At 56.7% G+C, this 15,492-nt stretch overlaps 5 protein-coding genes across 5 annotated transcripts; all 5 read right to left on the reverse strand.

Moving 5' to 3' along the window:
• Nucleotides 1-225: 225 nt before the first annotated feature.
• Nucleotides 226-2,682, reverse strand: SCHCODRAFT_02661224 (FAD/NAD(P)-binding domain-containing protein; the record flags this gene model as incomplete). Its single annotated transcript, XM_003035228.2, has 15 exons — nucleotides 226-603; nucleotides 663-715; nucleotides 769-901; nucleotides 955-1,127; nucleotides 1,187-1,253; nucleotides 1,308-1,370; nucleotides 1,430-1,519; nucleotides 1,577-1,619; nucleotides 1,672-1,713; nucleotides 1,774-1,976; nucleotides 2,034-2,243; nucleotides 2,351-2,365; nucleotides 2,421-2,459; nucleotides 2,523-2,583; nucleotides 2,645-2,682. The coding sequence occupies 15 exons, from the start codon at nucleotides 2,680-2,682 to the stop codon at nucleotides 226-228; spliced, it is 1,608 nt and encodes a 535-aa protein (XP_003035274.1).
• A 472-nt stretch (nucleotides 2,683-3,154) lies between these two features.
• SCHCODRAFT_02605634 (uncharacterized protein) lies at nucleotides 3,155-5,164 on the reverse strand. Its single transcript, XM_003035227.2, has 4 exons — nucleotides 4,331-5,164; nucleotides 3,950-4,274; nucleotides 3,469-3,751; nucleotides 3,155-3,419 (listed from the first exon to the last, which is right to left on the reverse strand). The coding sequence occupies exons 1-4, from the start codon at nucleotides 5,021-5,023 to the stop codon at nucleotides 3,356-3,358; spliced, it is 1,365 nt and encodes a 454-aa protein (XP_003035273.2). The 5' UTR covers nucleotides 5,024-5,164; the 3' UTR covers nucleotides 3,155-3,355.
• A 1,128-nt stretch (nucleotides 5,165-6,292) lies between these two features.
• On the reverse strand, nucleotides 6,293-9,746 carry SCHCODRAFT_02605636 (MFS general substrate transporter). Its single transcript, XM_050344174.1, has 22 exons — nucleotides 9,514-9,746; nucleotides 9,415-9,462; nucleotides 9,295-9,368; nucleotides 9,140-9,242; nucleotides 9,055-9,090; nucleotides 8,935-8,994; nucleotides 8,849-8,886; nucleotides 8,757-8,794; nucleotides 8,696-8,705; nucleotides 8,622-8,646; nucleotides 8,541-8,569; nucleotides 8,474-8,491; nucleotides 8,139-8,424; nucleotides 8,021-8,081; nucleotides 7,908-7,971; nucleotides 7,648-7,803; nucleotides 7,537-7,594; nucleotides 7,472-7,489; nucleotides 7,303-7,413; nucleotides 7,155-7,250; nucleotides 6,892-6,991; nucleotides 6,293-6,836 (listed from the first exon to the last, which is right to left on the reverse strand). Exons 1-22 carry the CDS (start codon nucleotides 9,673-9,675, stop codon nucleotides 6,562-6,564), a joined length of 1,866 nt encoding a protein of 621 aa, XP_050202792.1. The 5' UTR covers nucleotides 9,676-9,746; the 3' UTR covers nucleotides 6,293-6,561.
• Nucleotides 9,747-9,982: 236 nt separating this feature from the next.
• On the reverse strand, nucleotides 9,983-13,092 carry SCHCODRAFT_0256167 (MFS general substrate transporter). Its single transcript, XM_003035225.1, has 19 exons — nucleotides 12,727-13,092; nucleotides 12,623-12,670; nucleotides 12,501-12,574; nucleotides 12,350-12,452; nucleotides 12,265-12,300; nucleotides 12,144-12,203; nucleotides 12,057-12,094; nucleotides 11,888-11,912; nucleotides 11,620-11,836; nucleotides 11,452-11,585; nucleotides 11,342-11,402; nucleotides 11,228-11,291; nucleotides 11,019-11,174; nucleotides 10,910-10,967; nucleotides 10,783-10,859; nucleotides 10,686-10,737; nucleotides 10,540-10,635; nucleotides 10,383-10,482; nucleotides 9,983-10,320 (listed from the first exon to the last, which is right to left on the reverse strand). The coding sequence occupies exons 1-19, from the start codon at nucleotides 12,862-12,864 to the stop codon at nucleotides 10,151-10,153; spliced, it is 1,707 nt and encodes a 568-aa protein (XP_003035271.1). The 5' UTR covers nucleotides 12,865-13,092; the 3' UTR covers nucleotides 9,983-10,150.
• Nucleotides 13,093-13,379: 287 nt separating this feature from the next.
• Nucleotides 13,380-14,751, reverse strand: SCHCODRAFT_02605647 (GTP-binding nuclear protein). The gene is made up of 7 exons (XM_003035224.2): nucleotides 14,648-14,751; nucleotides 14,456-14,493; nucleotides 14,363-14,399; nucleotides 14,042-14,301; nucleotides 13,859-13,986; nucleotides 13,709-13,808; nucleotides 13,380-13,655 (listed from the first exon to the last, which is right to left on the reverse strand). The coding sequence occupies exons 1-7, from the start codon at nucleotides 14,694-14,696 to the stop codon at nucleotides 13,614-13,616; spliced, it is 654 nt and encodes a 217-aa protein (XP_003035270.1). The 5' UTR covers nucleotides 14,697-14,751; the 3' UTR covers nucleotides 13,380-13,613.
• Between the last annotated feature and the right edge of the window lie 741 nt (nucleotides 14,752-15,492).

Raw genomic sequence — 15,492 nt, forward strand, 5'->3', positions numbered from 1 at the left:
GCCAGCAGTTTGAGCGTAAAAGGAGGGAGGTGGGGGCCGGCTACGACGACGACGAGCGCAGGTGGATCGAGACTCTGAACTATCACACGCCCCGTCGGCCGGCCGGTGTGAACAGGCTGTTGATTTGGAAATTCGCCTCTCGGTAATTCCCGTGTGACGGCAAGTTCGACTTCATTGTTTGCACGCCAGTGAGTCATCGCGAGGTGCTGTAATGTACACTGCTTTCTATCTTAGCCTCAGCCCCCTCTTTTTCGCCCACCCAGCAAGGAAGGCTGCGACGAGCAACAGGAAGGAGCCGAAGCGTCTTCGACGCCGCGCCGCCGCCAAGCGCTGGGCCCAGGCCTCTGCGCCGACCCCCGTCCACTCGTCCCACTTCGGGCGACGCGCCAGCCACCAGAAGAGTGTGACCGGCCCCGGGAAGGTTGCGACAATCTTCCCCTCGCGCCGGTCCTGCCGATAATACGACATACAGTCGGTCCATACCGAGTGCCGCAAACGGGACTGAAGCCATCCATTATACCTGTCCACCACTTCGTCCTTGATCTCAAACGACTTCGCTTCCCCCTCAAGCACAGGCTTCATCACCTGCAGTGCCAGCTGGATCTGAATGTAGACGGACAATAAGCTGCAACGCCCGAAAGGCACCTTCGGAAGCCACGTACCTGCACTTCTTCGCTGAAGATGACGGAAGCGTGCCCGGAGGCGACGTTGGGGCCTTCGCGAAGTCCGTGAGCGCCTTCTGACCGACGTATGAAGGAACGTGCGCACCCAAGAGGTAAAACAAGTTGGGAAATCCAGGCATACTGCATCCGAGGTAGGCCGTCGCGCCGCCTTGCTCCACGAAGTACTCATGTAGTGCTTGCCCTCGAGAGCCCTTGATGTGCTGCAAGTCCGGCGCATCCTATTTTCAGGGCTCTCAGCTGGCAAGTCGACTGCGGATTGTGGGCTGCAAACCAACGAATAGCCCGTCGCGTATATGATTACATCGAGCGGCACAACCTCACCCGTCTTCAACTTCACGCCTTCCTCGATAATGCTATCGATGGCGTCCTGGCGCAGCTCGACATTCTCGCGATGCAAGCTCTTCAAGAAGCCGGGGTCCACGATGATGCGCTTGCACCCGACGGCTAGATTCGCCAACCTTATCAGACTCGCCAGAATTTGGCCAGGCGAAATTGACGCTCACCGTAATTGGGAACCAGTCGGTCCACGTACTTTTTGGGCGCTGTGTCCCGGATATACTTGGTCAAGGCCTGAAAGCCGATCGTGAGGAGGCGGATACGTCGTAAGACCCTGGCGCTACTCACCCATCTCGCAATCCAGGTAAGCAATCTGTTTTGCTGATTGAAGATGAGGTGGACAAGGTCGGACTTGACAGTGTCAGAACTCAGTTGACAGTTGTAGGTCAACAAGCGGAAAGGTATCTCACTCGAGCCATGATCATGTTTCTGTACGCTCTTAACAAGCCGGGGATGTGGGCGAACGCCCACTTCACCAGCGGGGAGTAACGCTTGTTGCCCTGATTCGGCATTCAGCAATCAAGGTCGATGACAGGGACTCGAAGATGTCGTATTACCTGCGGCACATACCACTGAGGCGTGCGGACGAAGTTGACGATCCTGTGCCCCATTCAGTCTTCGTTCACTCTAGCCGACGCCAAGTATAGCTCACCTCGTCGACGAGTCCTTCGCCAGCTCGGGTACGATCTGCGCGCTGGGAAAATCCACGTCAGCAGGGGCCCTTCGTCTCGTCTACGCACGCCCGCCTACTCACGCAGAGCACCCATTCCCAATCACGCCCACGCGCTTGCCAGCGAGATCGACATCGTGCCGCCAGCGCGCAGTGTGCCACTGCTCGCCACGAAAGACGGCGCGCCCCTCCGCCTCCTTCGGGTAGATGGGCGCCATGAACCCGCCGATGGCGTAGAAGAGGACCTCTGCCTCGGCGGTGCCACGCGTCTCCTCTGTCTCGTCAGCCTCTTCGCCATCCACGCTTTCAACCTCGGCTGCCTTCCCCCGCCTCTGCCATGACACCGTCTCGACCCGCCAAAGCTGGCGCTCGTTGTCCCATTCTGCACTCGCCACCGCCGTGCGGAACACGGTGTGCTCGGCAAGTCTATGCTTCGCGAACAGCGCGTCCCAGTAGGCGAGGATCTCCGGCTGGCCCGCGTAGTAGGCGCTCCAGTTGGGGTTCAGCTCGGTGGAGAGGCTATACCAGTGACCGCTGATGTCCGAGCCGCAGCCCTGGGGGAAGGATCAGCATTTTGGGAAGGGATGTGGATGAAGGTGGGATGGAAGGATGGAGGTAGCAAGTGATTGCTACCCGACGAGGGTGAGGAGCACAGACTCACTGGATATGTCGAATCCTAAAGGAGCAACATCGTCAACCACAAAGCCCACTGGGCAGAAGCGTATACGCACCCTCCACGTTCCACCGGGCCTCTCCGCTTTCTCGAATATCTGGATAGACACGTCCATCAGCATCAACCCCTACACGCGACGTCTGCCAACAAGTCAACGTACAGTGAAGTTCTCAAACCCAAGCTGCGTCTTGAGAGCAATCGCCGTCGCTATACCCGCCACTCTGCAAGTCCATAAAGCGCGTTAATGATTGGCGATCGGGAGGGCAAATGGGCATAACGCACCCTGCACCGACGATAATGACGCGCTTCTCAGAGGGCATCTTGGACATTCTGGACGCAATACTCGTGGGCTAGCTCCCGAAGATATAACCAACACGCTCAACGACGCGTCCGCGCGCAGTCCTCAAGGTTGTAGAACAAGTAGGGAGCGGGAGCAACTTGACAGTTCTTGGGAATGAGTTGTTCCCCCACGATTCCCGTCTCCGTCCCCAGGCTTGGCTTTTGACATTGCCGGACGCGTTTTCACGCGCATTGTAGAGCGCACCATGGCGTCCGCAGGATTCAGATCATCAGGCCGTCAACATCAGGTGGGCAAGAACGCGAAGAAGAGTGGGATCATGGGATGGACCAGCGGCCAATTGGAGGACAAGCGCGAGATAGGCGCGTACCAGGACGTGCGTCATCGGAAATGTTCCTCCGGGTGGGTTGTTGTGGGTCCATCTTCCGCTACTGAATCAAAACAACAGCATCAACTTGAGGCAAACGAACGCTTCTCAGGTCCACAGTCAAGAGAGGGTTAAGATATGGATGCGTTGCAAGATATAGGTACAGGGGGAGTGGGGCAGGTAAGTACATATCCGGAGGATTCACTACGAGAAAGCGTACGACACAGAGGTATATGGGCGCGGCTCCACACCGTCACCGCAAAGAGAGGCATCTGCCAACCCTACGTGCGAGCAGGCAAGCGCCCAAGAGAAAGCAGCAGCAATCCCATCAACAGAACTCGAAGCTCGACGAGCCAACCTGGGGGACATGCGACAGTGATAACTGCTGGTATCTAGTGAGGGTCAGTAGGTTGCCTGCGAATTCGCTTGGGTTGTACTGACGGTTCCGAGTTTTGGTGGTAGTAGAAGCCATTCATCGTCGCCGTCCCAGGTCCCGCGAGCGCAGGAGGCGGTCGCCGACTGCTCGACCGGCGACGCACACCCACGCCCATCGATTCTCGACGACGGCGAGGACTGGACGGCGACATAGGCGGCGGTTCTGGTTTCCCAGAAGGCATTAGGGACGGGTCAACATCCTCTTCCATGACGTCTTCCGGCATATCAGGCATGTGCCCTGCAGACCGGTGCGTCGAGGAGTTGAAGTCCACGCAGACGTAGTAGAAGCCTAAGCGAGGGTCAGGCTACCAGCTCGAGTGACAGACATCAACACTAGCGGACCACGCTGTGTTCCACCACATACTCCCCGTCAGGGAATGCTATTCGTGGTTATCATTTGCCGAGATGGGCGTTCAGACTTGGACGAACGGTGGAACTGCGCGGTGGTGGAGGGATGGGCGTGGCAGAAGATTTCATCGCCACTTACCTGCGAAGCTGGCACCATTGATGTCCTGCACACGGTGATCCGGGACGAGGAACCGTTCCTTCCAGCGCATGAAGATCGCACCGCGGTCACGGTCGGGGAGGGTGTAGCTGGGCTTCTGCAACTCGTGCTTGAGCGCCTTGAATGCCGGGAACCGCTGCCAGTGCATCATATCGTCCTGTTCGGAAGCGTTCCACTTCCGCGTGAGGAACCCATGTCGGCTGCCAACAATTTCGGCATCGAAATACGTTGTCAGCTCGGGCCAGTCGTCAGTGAGACCACGGATACTGAGGTAACCACAGAGGAACGAGGCGTCAAAGTCAACGTCCTGCGGCGGAGGGCGACGTCAATGGGAGGTTTAGCGCGAGTACAGTTGCCACGCACCATGATCGTGACGTTGACGTCGTACGAATTTCGACCGCTCTTCTGGGTGCCGGTAAACGTCGCTCCTGGGTAAAGGCAGTGATGGGCTTGCGGTCGGACTCGCAGGTACGTGATGTCAACAAGGGGATCGGACAGGGCGGGGGCGCCGAGCGGGCTGCGCGGACTGGCGAAGCTGCTCTCGGGCGACAGGGAGGCGTGCGACGGCGACGGCGTTGGGGGTTTGATCCTGAGCTGCGCGAACTTCTGATGGTGGCGCGGGGCCTGTGCACCGTCATGACGGTCGTCCTGCGCCAGGGAGCCCGACGCAGGGAAGCCGACCCGAAAGGGCTGGCGGTCGCAATCTGGGGACGAGGTGGCATCGTAGATGTCTTGCTCGTATTCAGATTTGGGCTGCACTATCGCCACCGGCTGCGCAGGGGGGAAGACTGGGCTGTCGGGGACGACGTGATGGAGCTGACGGCAGTCCTGCGGCTGTGAGGGCTGCGTCTGCTGCGTGCGCGGGTCGCGTGCATGCTCGCGGCAGCGTCCACAAACGGGGGCGTCTGCACCGGGCGCAGCGGCGAGAATGGAGGAGGGGTCGCCGCCAAGAGCGCAGTTGCACGACGTGCATGTCTTGACCTGGGCGGGTGGGACACGATGGTCGGCCGGTGCATCTGCCGGTGCCGGAGGGTGAAGGAGGCCGTAGGATGGCATGTTGCGCGGGGCGTGAAAGAGAAGAGACGGACGGAGGGCAGGAATTTGAGGGAAATATCTCCGGTCCCCGCTCAAGGGCACGTGCTGGGCCGCGTGGACAAAGCTGGGCAAAGTCGAGACGCTTTCTCGTGCGCTCTCCCTCTATACGATGCGGGGGTCTCGAGTTGCGCACCAGTGTGGCACGGACTCGCCGAAGGTCTCTGTTATGGGAACGCTTTGGGCGCTTGCCCGTAGACGCCCGATTCCCGCCCTCCTCGACTTATCAGAGCGCCTCCTTGGGCCCCTTGATCACCATCAAGGTTCTCTGCACAGCAAACCCATCTTCATCTTGACCTGCGCCCACAAAATCAGCCCTCGCTGCTCTTCCAGCAACAAGCGCCTTGGTTATCGATTCTTAGACGCCCACGTCTAATCGCCCCGCCCCCGAGCTGTGCCCTCCGTACCTTGTGCCGCCCCCGTCACCCACGGGGCCGATGCGCCCTGCACGTCGCAGCCGCATCGCCCTCTCCGCTGTCGTCCGGACCGTACAGACCAAACATCTCACATGTAACGGAAGTCATCGGCCGCTCTAGCGACCGCTTCCCAGCATCGCAGCAACTATATGCTAAACTCAGTCACGTCGCCCGACGTTCTTTCGCCCTCTACACCCACCTCGCAAGGCAACCGCGGTGGTCATGGGTCCCTCTGCGCCTCTGCTGATCTCTGCCCCGGTCTACCTTCGCGTCTAGTGGAGCTACTCGTCACTGACGGGCACCTGCACGTCGTACCCATCGCCTATCACGTCTCGCGCACGTCCCACGAACCACTCAGATGTGACCTCGGCAACACTTAGATGATACGCCAGGCAGATGCCAATGCACTACGCTGATCAGCAGGCCGGTAGGTCGCCCCCATGACTTGGCTTCCATACCCTCAGTGGCCGTGCCTCTCCTACGAAGACTCCGATGAATCCATGGACGAAGACAGGCGGTCGCAATGCCTCTACTCGACTGTATGACGCGCTTATGGCTAGGCTATGCGCAGAATCAGGACTGCATGACCTCGAAGTCTTGGGGATGACCCACGCTACGTTTCCTGTACCTTCACGAAGTCTACCGGCAGTCACCAAATCTCAGGCGTCGTGTCACTGTTTCTCACTATCTGCATCTGTCGTGCATCTCAATACAGTACGGTACCCTTCACTCGGCCGGTGCCTGCCCTCCCTCCAGCTTCCCATGCGATGTTCGCGTCGTGCACACTGTCCGACTTTTGATGCTCCTCCATCTCTCAAGCCGTCTTTGTACTTGTACGCTCGCAAGTTAAGCTATATTCAGAGGAAAGCAGTCAAGTAAAGGTCGTAAATTAAACATCTAAATGATGTGGTAACTAGCAAGTAAGATGCCTTTTCTATGTCGTGCGTGGTCATTCCACCCTCTACTAGTGGTCCTTCCCTATGCAGTGAGTCCCAAAATGTGAGCCGTGCCTCCAAACATAAGCACGAGCTCCTTCGTAACTCTGCGACCTTCCCATACCGGAGTCGAATGTTTTCCTTTTCGAACTTAAACCTTCTCCTTCCCCGACTCCGCTGTCCCCGGTCGAACAGTCGCGTCGTCGCGAACCACACTGCCCTCTCGCGTCTCGCTTCCCTTCGTATCGGTCGTGCGTGTCTGAAGCGTCTCGTTCGTCCGCGTCTGCACCTGCTCAACGCCCTCCTTGCTTTCCCGGTCTTCCGCGGCCGTTGCATCACCGCCCTTCTCGACGTCCGCGTCGCCACCGGCGGCCTTGGCGGTCTGCACGACTGTGCGCTTGAGGGTGTACTTGCGGAGGAAGAGGACTGATGAGGATGTCGGTAAGCGTCGTCAAGCCTACTTGTGGGCCAAAATGCGTACCCATGATAAACGCGACGCCGACCATAGGTGTGCTGGCTATCCAAATTGTGCTGACTCCTCGCGAGAACGCATGAATCACCTGTTGGCGAAGTACCGGGTCCTAGGATGCGACATGTCAGCACTGCTGCTGAAGTGCAAGGCCAGCGCCCGCGCCACGCAAGGTGCGAGCGCGCGCACAAGACAAGGCAGAGACGCCCGCGCCACAACATGCGCAAACGCTCACGACAACCACGGAGCAGGATCTGAAGAAGCGCTCGACTCACCGCAATGTTCTTCAACTGCCTCACGTCCTCCGAGTAGCCGCCGGCCGAGCCTGCATATGGGTTGTTCGGAATCTTGGACAAGCGATTGTTAAGGGTCTGCGCGCATCGACTCAGCTACTTGACCTGTTTGTGTATAAGCACCACTTACGCTCGTGAAGATGGTCTGCCCGATAGAGACGCCGACGGTGCCACCAATGGTACGAATGAATGCGAAGGCGCCCGTCGATGTCGCCATGTCCTTGATGGGCATTGCTGCTTGCTACAACGCGAGGGTGTGTCAGTGATATACTCCAAAAGCATTCAAATGTAGGGCGTACCAGAGCAATGAGCGGTGTCTGTTTAGGAGTCAGAGTATGCAACAAATACCACGAATGACACCCACCTGGAAGTTCGCACCGAGCCCAAGGGCAGCAATGAGCGGTAGAATCTCCTTGACAGCACTGACGAGGCGTTAGCTCTCCCCACATAGCTCACGACAACACAAAGCACACACTTGCTCGACTGGTCATCCAGCATCGTCATCAAGCCATACCCGAGGCAGAACACCGCGTAGGTAATCATCATAAGCCAGCGGTAGTCGCCCGTCTTGCTCACGATGATCCCGCTCGCGGCGGACATGAGCGCGGCACCCAGCGAGAAGGGGATCATCCTGCACAGAAGGAGTGTCAATCCGCATAGCCATATGAGGCCGAATTTGCCCGAGAGACGCCTGTCCATGGCCGAGGAACGCTTGTCCGTGAGAGAAAAACGCACCTTACGCCGGCGCCTGTCGCAGAGCTGCCCAGGATCTGATAGTATAGAGGCAAGTAGTACGCTCCTGGGCGGGCTGTCAGTGAGGTGACGGGCGTTCACTGAGATTTGCTGACCTTCGAAGAACGTGACTGCGTGCAGGAAGCTTGACAGCAGTATGAGCCCTGTAGTCCGCGTCTATCGGGGGTCGTCAGCGCATGTTCTGAAACCCGCGTCGCAAGCTTAGCAACCCGCCTTGAACAACCGTGGCGGAATGATGGGTTCGCGCGACGTGAACCACTCGTTGATGCCAGCGCAGACCAGTAGGCATCCGCCAACCACAAGGAGCGCAATGGTCTTCGCATCATCCCACCTCTTCTCGCTGAAGTTGAAGCCCAACAACAAGCAGATGACACCGCCGACGATGAGGAAGAGGCCGACAAAGTCGAAAGCGGCGACGTGCTCGCGGAGGCTGCGTCCTTGATGCGGGTTCAGGTGGAGGAAGAAGAACAGGACGGCTATTGCGAAGCCACCGGTTGGCCTGCGGGTGGATTAGATATAGGAAACAGGACTTGTCTAGAAATTCGCACAGGTTGATGAAGAAGCACCTGGATGAGGGTCAGTATGCGCTCCGAGCTGAAGGTACAATACGCTCACCATCGCCATGATACGTGGTCTGTGAAGACCTATGCGTGAGGTGAGGAAGATGTAAGAATACGAGTAAGATGCTGTGCTTACGCCTCCGAGCAAAGGACCGACGATACTGCGAGGGAGATTAGATGATGTGGCACAACACTCGCCGTTGAGCTCACCTCGCAATGCCTGTTCATGAAGTTAGCCTCGCGCTCGTAACATGTCTGACTGAGCACGTACCCCATGTTGAACCGATGAGGCCTCCGTACAGACCACGCCTTAGAATATACTGGTCAGCTATCACATTCCTCGAGACATGAGCAAGTACCTACTTTTGCAGGGGGACAATATCGCTGATGGTAATATTGACCTGGCGAGGATGAACTAGCCGTGGACTAGGCGGCGATGACAGACTTACCAGAATCATAATACCTCCGCCGCCGATTCCCTGTACTGCTCTTGCGATGATGAGCCAGGTCTAAAGATGGTGATGACTCAGTTGTGCGCGTGAGGCCTGCGAGACGGATGCTATCCGTACCATTGACTGTGCGGCGCCGCATAGCGCAGATCCTATCTGTGGGAGTTATGAATGAGAGTGAGAGTTGAGAGGGGAGGAGACTTACCAAGAAGATGAGGATGCTGCCGTACAGAATGGGCTTTCTTCCGGTTAGATCGGATAGCTTTCCGTACAGTGGACCAAGGGACGCCGATGCGAGGAGGTATGCGCTATTCAAGGGGTCAGATCTCAGCAAATGGTGTCATGTGGCACAAGGCGCACCTTCCAACCCAGCTGTAGTTGTCCCCTCCCCCAAGCTGCTCGACGATCGTGGGCAAGGCGGTGGCGACAATGGTCTAGTTTGCTGTTAGGCGCGATCGGTGAAGGGGGATGTATGCATACTTGGTCAAGTGCGGCAAGGAATATAGTGAGCATGAACCCTGCGAACACCTGTTCCCCCTCGTTAGTAACTGCCGCACACTAGAGGGCACTGACACGTACGACGGGGAGGTTGTTATGCGGGAGGACGTGTGTCTCGTTAGCGCGCCACGACGCGCCAGGCTTTTCCTTGACATCAGCTGTAGGCGCGTTCTCTGGACCTTCGTGAGCGACTGTGGCCTCTGACGCCGCTTCCCTCGACTGTGAGCGCTGTTCTGCCGACATTGTGCGCGACGGCGAGGGGGTCTGGCTCTGCAGGAGATGGAGGTAGGAAGACGGATCTCGCTGGCCCTCATAATTATTGAAACTTTCCGAGCACAGTCACCAGTGGCAGGAATAGACGCCGCGGCCGGCCCGGCCTGCTACTGACGTCGCCGCGGCAAGGCGGTAACATGCGACCCACGTGATCGAGTTCAACTCATCCCCTCCTCAACCTCGAGCAGCGAGACTATCCGTGCTGCCGAGTCGGTAGGAAGTGCGGAAGGAAGGGACATGCGAGACTATACAGAGCCGATGGCTAGCGAACAACGCGAAGCTGATTGAGCAGACTGATGATCATCAAGAAGTGCGGGTGCTTAAAACGAGTCGTGGCGCTGTCCTACTCTCCCTTTCCTTCGCACTCTCTCCATAATCTTGGCTCCTCAAATTCCGAGCCAAATAGAGTGCGTATTTTAATGCATTTCTTGTTGTGTCGATTTCTCTATGTGTTCGCCTTCTCCGCGGACGGTGAATTAGCTATGGTCGGGGCCTTGCTAGCAGGCTGACTCTCGAGGTCTCCTTCGACGCCAGGGCCAACGACGGTCTCTTCAGCCTCGTCCTTCGCGGCTTGTACGGTGGGTCTCTTGAGCGGATAACTCCGTATGAGTAATACTGTTAGTCATAGCAGCGTGAGCGCTCTTCGCAGGTTATCGATCACGGCGGGGAAGACGCACCGACGAAGATGACTGCACCGAGAATCGCCGTGTTGACGATCCATATCGTGCTTATGGACTGCACGAATGCGTGGGTTACGCGTCGACGAAGCTCGGGATCCTGAAAGAAGTTCCTTAAGCCTCCCGTTTGCCGTGCTTATCGACAGGGAATACGCACAGAAATCTGGTGAATCATGGCGATGTTGTCGAGCCCTGCACCAGACGCAGGGTCGAAACCAATCCCTTCTACGCCAGCGAGCTTCTTGCGCAAGGTCTGGAGAAAATATCAATGGTAATTCCGAGTCTATGGCCAAGTGTACGTACGTTCGTCAAGATGGTCTGGCCTACAGACAGGCCCGAGGTGGATGAAAGCGTTCTTTGCCGAGTCAGAACTGCGCGCAAACTCGAGCGAAAAACTCACCTCATAAAAGTAAGTGCGCCAGTAGCGGTCGCCATGTCCTTCACAGGCATTGAAGCGTGCATGGCGATGAGGTTCGTCTGTATTGCGAGGTGAGCGTTCGTCTGGGAACTCCCGAAAGCACCCCCACCTGGAACATCGGACCACACCCTAGACCGGCAAGTAAGGGGAATACGATTTTCTCCGCCCTGCGAACACCTCTGAGCTCATGTATCGAGAACAACATGTGCGCAACTCACGTCGAAGAGTCATTGTCCAGCTTGATCATCAAGCCATAACCGAGACAATAAACAACGCTGAACGTCCAGATGAAAGGTCGATATTTGCCTATGCGCGAAATCGTCATCCCAGCGGAGAGCGAGGTCACGCAAGCACCAAGCAGGAACGACAGTGTCCTGAAAATGTATTATCCGGCGCAGGATCAAACACCGACGGGTTTACGACCTACCAAAGACCCGATGTCGTGGCCGACGCACCCATTACTTGGAAGTACACCGGCAGATAAAAAGCAGCTGCGGCGCATCAGCTATTGTACAATGAAGACGGGCGGTGTATTACATACCTTGCATGTACGTGAACGATACGCTCGAGGAGCTAGCCATCAAAGCGACAGGCGTCCTGGCCTACAGCAGCTCAGCGAGGGGACACGGACGTGAATGTATACTGCCTAACCTTGAACATCCGCTTGGGAATAATGGGGTCCCTTGTCGTGTACACCTCATTGACGCCTCCCGCAACCAAAAGGAGGACGCCGATTACCAAAAGCGAGATCGTCTGCGGCGTCGACCCTACAAGCTGCTTCAGGCCTGCATAAGTGCGCGCAAAGATGCTCCCACGCACATGATGTCTCCCCAAAGTTCAAGCCTAGCAGGAAGCAGACGATTCCGGCGATGATAAGGAAGAGGCCGAGGAAGTCGAAGGTCCGTATATGGTGGCTTAGTGTTTGCCCCTGATGCGGCGCGGTGTGGAGGAAGAAGAATAGAAGGGTGGCAGCGACGCCGCCGGAGGGAAGATTAATCCAGAAACACCACCGCCAGGACGAGTGATCCGCGAGGGCCTAAAAGGTCGCCTATCAGCTTATTCCGGGGGCAAAGAGAGGGCAACTAACCCCGCCAATGACCGGACCGACAAGGCTAGGAACTATATTCAGCATGTCTCCACGAGGGAAACGTCGGAGCATGCCTGGCCAGCGTCCAGGTGCACGCAATCAGCGCACCGTACTTTGCCCGCCTACTCGTGTGAGCGTCTGGGCATGCATACAGCTGCATGGCACTTACTTCTCAAGGGGTACAAGATCCCCCAAGAGCGTAAAGAACTGGCCTGAGGTCAGTGTCTGGTGAGCCTGGTTCACGTCCACCTCATACCATCTGCGTGATGCCTCCTCCACCCACACCCTGAACGGCACGACTGGCGATGAGCCAGTTCTATCGAAGCAGAATAAGCGAAGTGAACGAAGGCTGCCCCATTTTGCAGAATGAGAAGTACCATGTTTTGCGCGGCGCCGCATAATGCGGAGCCAATCTGAGGGCAATTCAGTATATCACGGTGGAATGTGTGCGAAACCGCTCACCAGGAAAAGGAATATACTGCTGAACAAGATGGGCTTGCGACCCAACAAATCTGACAGCTTGCCGTATAGCGGACCTAGAGCAGCAGATCCTAACAGGTACGCGCTGCAGCGTGCGTTAGGTCGTGTCCCAGCATATGGGCATTCTCTGTACCTCCCGACCCAACTATAGCTTTTACCGCCATACAAAGAGTTGACAATCTTGGGCAGAACAGTAGCGACGATGGTCTGCAAGGCTGGGTCAGCATGCGTCTCCATGTATCCTTACTCACATACCTGATCCAATGCGGAGAGGAATAACGACAACATTAAGGCTGGAAATACCTGGCGCACCATGCTCAATCACGAGGCACTGTGAGAGAGTGCGTTGGGGGACCAACAATTGCCAGCTTGTTTCTGGGTATAACTTCGACCTCAGCGCCCTCTACGACACCTGTCGTGACTGCGGGAGCGCTGGGCACAGGCTGGCTGACAACCTGGACGGGCTGCTTGGACTCCTGGTCGACGTTGCTGGCCATGGCGGCTTTTGGAGGGAAGAGGGCACAACGTCCTATCGATGTGCCCCACCACCGACAGTATTTAAGGCCTTACAAATGAAAACTGACCTGACAACACTTTCGAGTCACTTCGCATGCACCCTTGTTATCAATGTGTTCATAGCATGGCCTCCGCGCGGCGAGAACCCGCGAAGTCCCTGTCCTACTGCCCCAGCAGGCAGCCCTTTACGTTGTGCATGAGCGAGCTACATGGATAAGGAGGAGGATCAGAGCAAGAGCAGTAATTGTCGGAAGGAACCCCGAGTCGATGCGCCAGTCAAAGTGCGCAAGGCTGAAAGAGACTGTGAAGGGACCCAGAATTGAAGGAGTTACCGGAGGGGATCCGGGCCGTCAAGACGGACGGCCGTCGGCTAATGGCCGCCTCACGCTTGCTATCTCCATTTGTACTCATATTGGTTCATCTCTGTGGTCTGACCGACTTCGAGGTCTTCTACGCATACTTCCAAGTCTCACCGTGCTTGATGATACAGCCCACAGCCAAAGGTGCCATCCCCAGAAAGTAGAATCTCTTCAATGTCTAATCCAGGCTCGTAATACATGGCCTAAATCTCGCAAGGACACAGGAAACGACGAGGGCGCTAGTACAGTATTTATTCATAGCGATGCAAGTGAAGAGGAAAGGGGAAGCCGGTAAATCATGTATTGCACAGTGCTCGTCGTTGGATTGATGGAAGAAAGGTGTAGAGTAGCAGAAGCCGTCAAGGATACAATTACAGGTCCTCGTCCTCTTCCGGGAGCGGGACGGCCTCGGCCTGTGGGCAGGACGATTAGGTAAGCCACTTCTCCAGCGACGCGGAGCACAAACCTTCTTCAACTCCTCGTCGTACTGGGCCATCAGCTGGGAGTCGACCTGGACCTCTGCCGGCGCCAAAGCGGGAGCAGCCACGAACTCCAGAGACGGGTTGCTGGAAGGCAGATCGGTTACCACCCTTAGTCAGGGTACACGACCACGCACCCAACGAGCTTCCTGGCAAGCCAAAGGAAGGGCTTTTCGAAGTTGTAGTTGGACTTCGCGGAGATCTCGAAGTACTGGAGGTTCTTCTTGCGGTGGAAGGTGACCTGGCCCGTCTTGACCTTCCGCTCCTACATGCACGACTGGCGTCAATAATCCGTATGACCCAGCACATTTGTGACGTACCTTCACGTCAACCTTGTTACCGCACAGGACGATGGGAATGTTCTCGCAAACGCGCTCGAGGTCGCGATGCCAGTTGGGCACATTCTTGTAGGTGATTCTGGAGGTGACATCGAACATGATGATACCGCACTGGCCCTGGATGTAGTAGCCATCGCGGAGACCACCGAACTTCTCCTGGCCGGCGGTGTCCCAGACGTTAAAGCAGATCGTGCCGAAGTTGGTTGTGAAGGATAGCGGGTGGACCTCGACACCAAGGGTGGCTTGAAAGACGAGATGTATAAGCACGGCGCGCGATTATGGCGCTATGTTCAGGTGGCCTACCGATGTACTTCTTCTCGAATTCACCCGTCAAGTGGCGCTGAGGAGTAGGATGATCAGAGTGAGATCGGAGGCAGTCGCGTCGATCGGGCGCACCTTGACGAAGGTCGTCTTCCCCGTACCGCCATCACCGACTGCATGTCACAGAAATCCATGGTTAACGCGCGATGTGAGTGTACGAGAGGTGGTCGGAGGGAGAAGGACAAGTGGATCGCGACATCGATGAACAACAAAGGTTAGGCGCGCGTCAGAGCGTGTTGCACACCGTGAGCTGGAGAGAACGCGCACCGAGGACGAGCTTGAAAGTAGGGACTTGGCCTTCGGTCGTGCCGGACATGATGGAGAACGGGCTTTAACGTGAAGAGATGAAAGAACTGGTGAAGGGACACTTGCTCGGGCGATGTCACGATCAGCAAATTTGGTCACCGTGACTGAGCGGCATTTGCCGAACACCGCCCGTGCAAGTCGAACAAGCTGTTGACGCCAGCTTCCCAGTTGCTGATGACCGTTCTTGTTCATCCTCAAGAAACGATATTTCAGGACTATCTTCACAACAGATTTTGTTCACCATCTTACCAAGAGGCAGCTTGGTCGATGCACAAGAAGTTTATTGTGTACCCGGCGGTGCGTCCGGGCCGTCGCCAGAGAATCAAAATGCTAGCCTCGAGACAAACGTCATGTAGTGCTTTAGATATACCCATCTTCGTCAACTTTCCTCAGCGCGAACTTCAGAGCAAGCCGCTGGAAGAGGGTGATGTGGCCCTTCGCCGCCTGGATGACAAGGTCTCTGGCTGTCTCGTCTTGCCTGCAGAGCATCGAAAACCCCACGTCGTTGTGTATTCCGGCGGAGACCATGAAAGGTGTAAGCTCGGAGATGCCGGCCTTCTTCAGGAAGTCGCTACAGAGGGAAGAAATCTCCGCGTGGTTGACGGCTGGGTGCTGGGTGCAGCGATTCATGCCTTCCGGCTGGCGGAGGTGTCAGCCTACACTTACGAGCAGAAAAAGAGGGCGCATGAGACGTACCATGAGCATTCGACGAATTGTAGCGACTACCGAGGGCTGCGCTTGTAGGTCAACAACGCGCCTTTCACGAACGTGTACAAGGGACCTACCGGTTTCACTTCTCCCGCTGC

The sequence above is a fragment of the Schizophyllum commune genome (assembly GCF_000143185.2).
Source record: "Schizophyllum commune H4-8 unplaced genomic scaffold SCHCOscaffold_1, whole genome shotgun sequence".
Classification (NCBI taxonomy): Eukaryota; Fungi; Basidiomycota; class Agaricomycetes; order Agaricales; family Schizophyllaceae; genus Schizophyllum; species Schizophyllum commune.

Excerpts from the sequence above, each read along its gene's own strand:
- SCHCODRAFT_0256167 (XM_003035225.1), bottom strand. The coding sequence starts at position 12,864 with ATGGCCAGCAACGTCGACCAGGAGTCCAAGCAGCCCGTCCAGGTTGTC. Across the intron at positions 11,586-11,619 it reads GAACTTTGGGGAGACATCAT|GCCTGAAGCAGCTTGTAGGG; the intron begins GTGCGTGGGAGC and ends GCACTTATGCAG. Across the intron at positions 10,738-10,782 it reads GGCGCACTTACTTTTATGAG|AACGCTTTCATCCACCTCGG; the intron begins GTGAGTTTTTCG and ends GACTCGGCAAAG.
- SCHCODRAFT_02605647 (XM_003035224.2), bottom strand. The coding sequence starts at position 14,696 with ATGTCCGGCACGACCGAAGGCCAAGTCCCTACTTTCAAGCTCGTCCTC. Across the intron at positions 14,400-14,455 it reads GGAAGACGACCTTCGTCAAG|CGCCACTTGACGGGTGAATT; the intron begins GTGCGCCCGATC and ends CCTACTCCTCAG. Across the intron at positions 13,809-13,858 it reads CTTGCCAGGAAGCTCGTTGG|CAACCCGTCTCTGGAGTTCG; the intron begins GTGCGTGGTCGT and ends TCTGCCTTCCAG.
- SCHCODRAFT_02605636 (XM_050344174.1), bottom strand. The coding sequence starts at position 9,675 with ATGTCGGCAGAACAGCGCTCACAGTCGAGGGAAGCGGCGTCAGAGGCC. Across the intron at positions 9,243-9,294 it reads AACTACAGCTGGGTTGGAAG|CGCATACCTCCTCGCATCGG; the intron begins GTGCGCCTTGTG and ends CCCCTTGAATAG. Across the intron at positions 9,091-9,139 it reads GCAGCATCCTCATCTTCTTG|ATAGGATCTGCGCTATGCGG; the intron begins GTAAGTCTCCTC and ends TAACTCCCACAG.
- SCHCODRAFT_02605634 (XM_003035227.2), bottom strand. The coding sequence starts at position 5,023 with ATGCCATCCTACGGCCTCCTTCACCCTCCGGCACCGGCAGATGCACCG. Across the intron at positions 3,752-3,949 it reads CAATGGTGCCAGCTTCGCAG|GCTTCTACTACGTCTGCGTG; the intron begins GTAAGTGGCGAT and ends ACCCTCGCTTAG. Across the intron at positions 3,420-3,468 it reads TACCACCAAAACTCGGAACC|ATACCAGCAGTTATCACTGT; the intron begins GTCAGTACAACC and ends GACCCTCACTAG.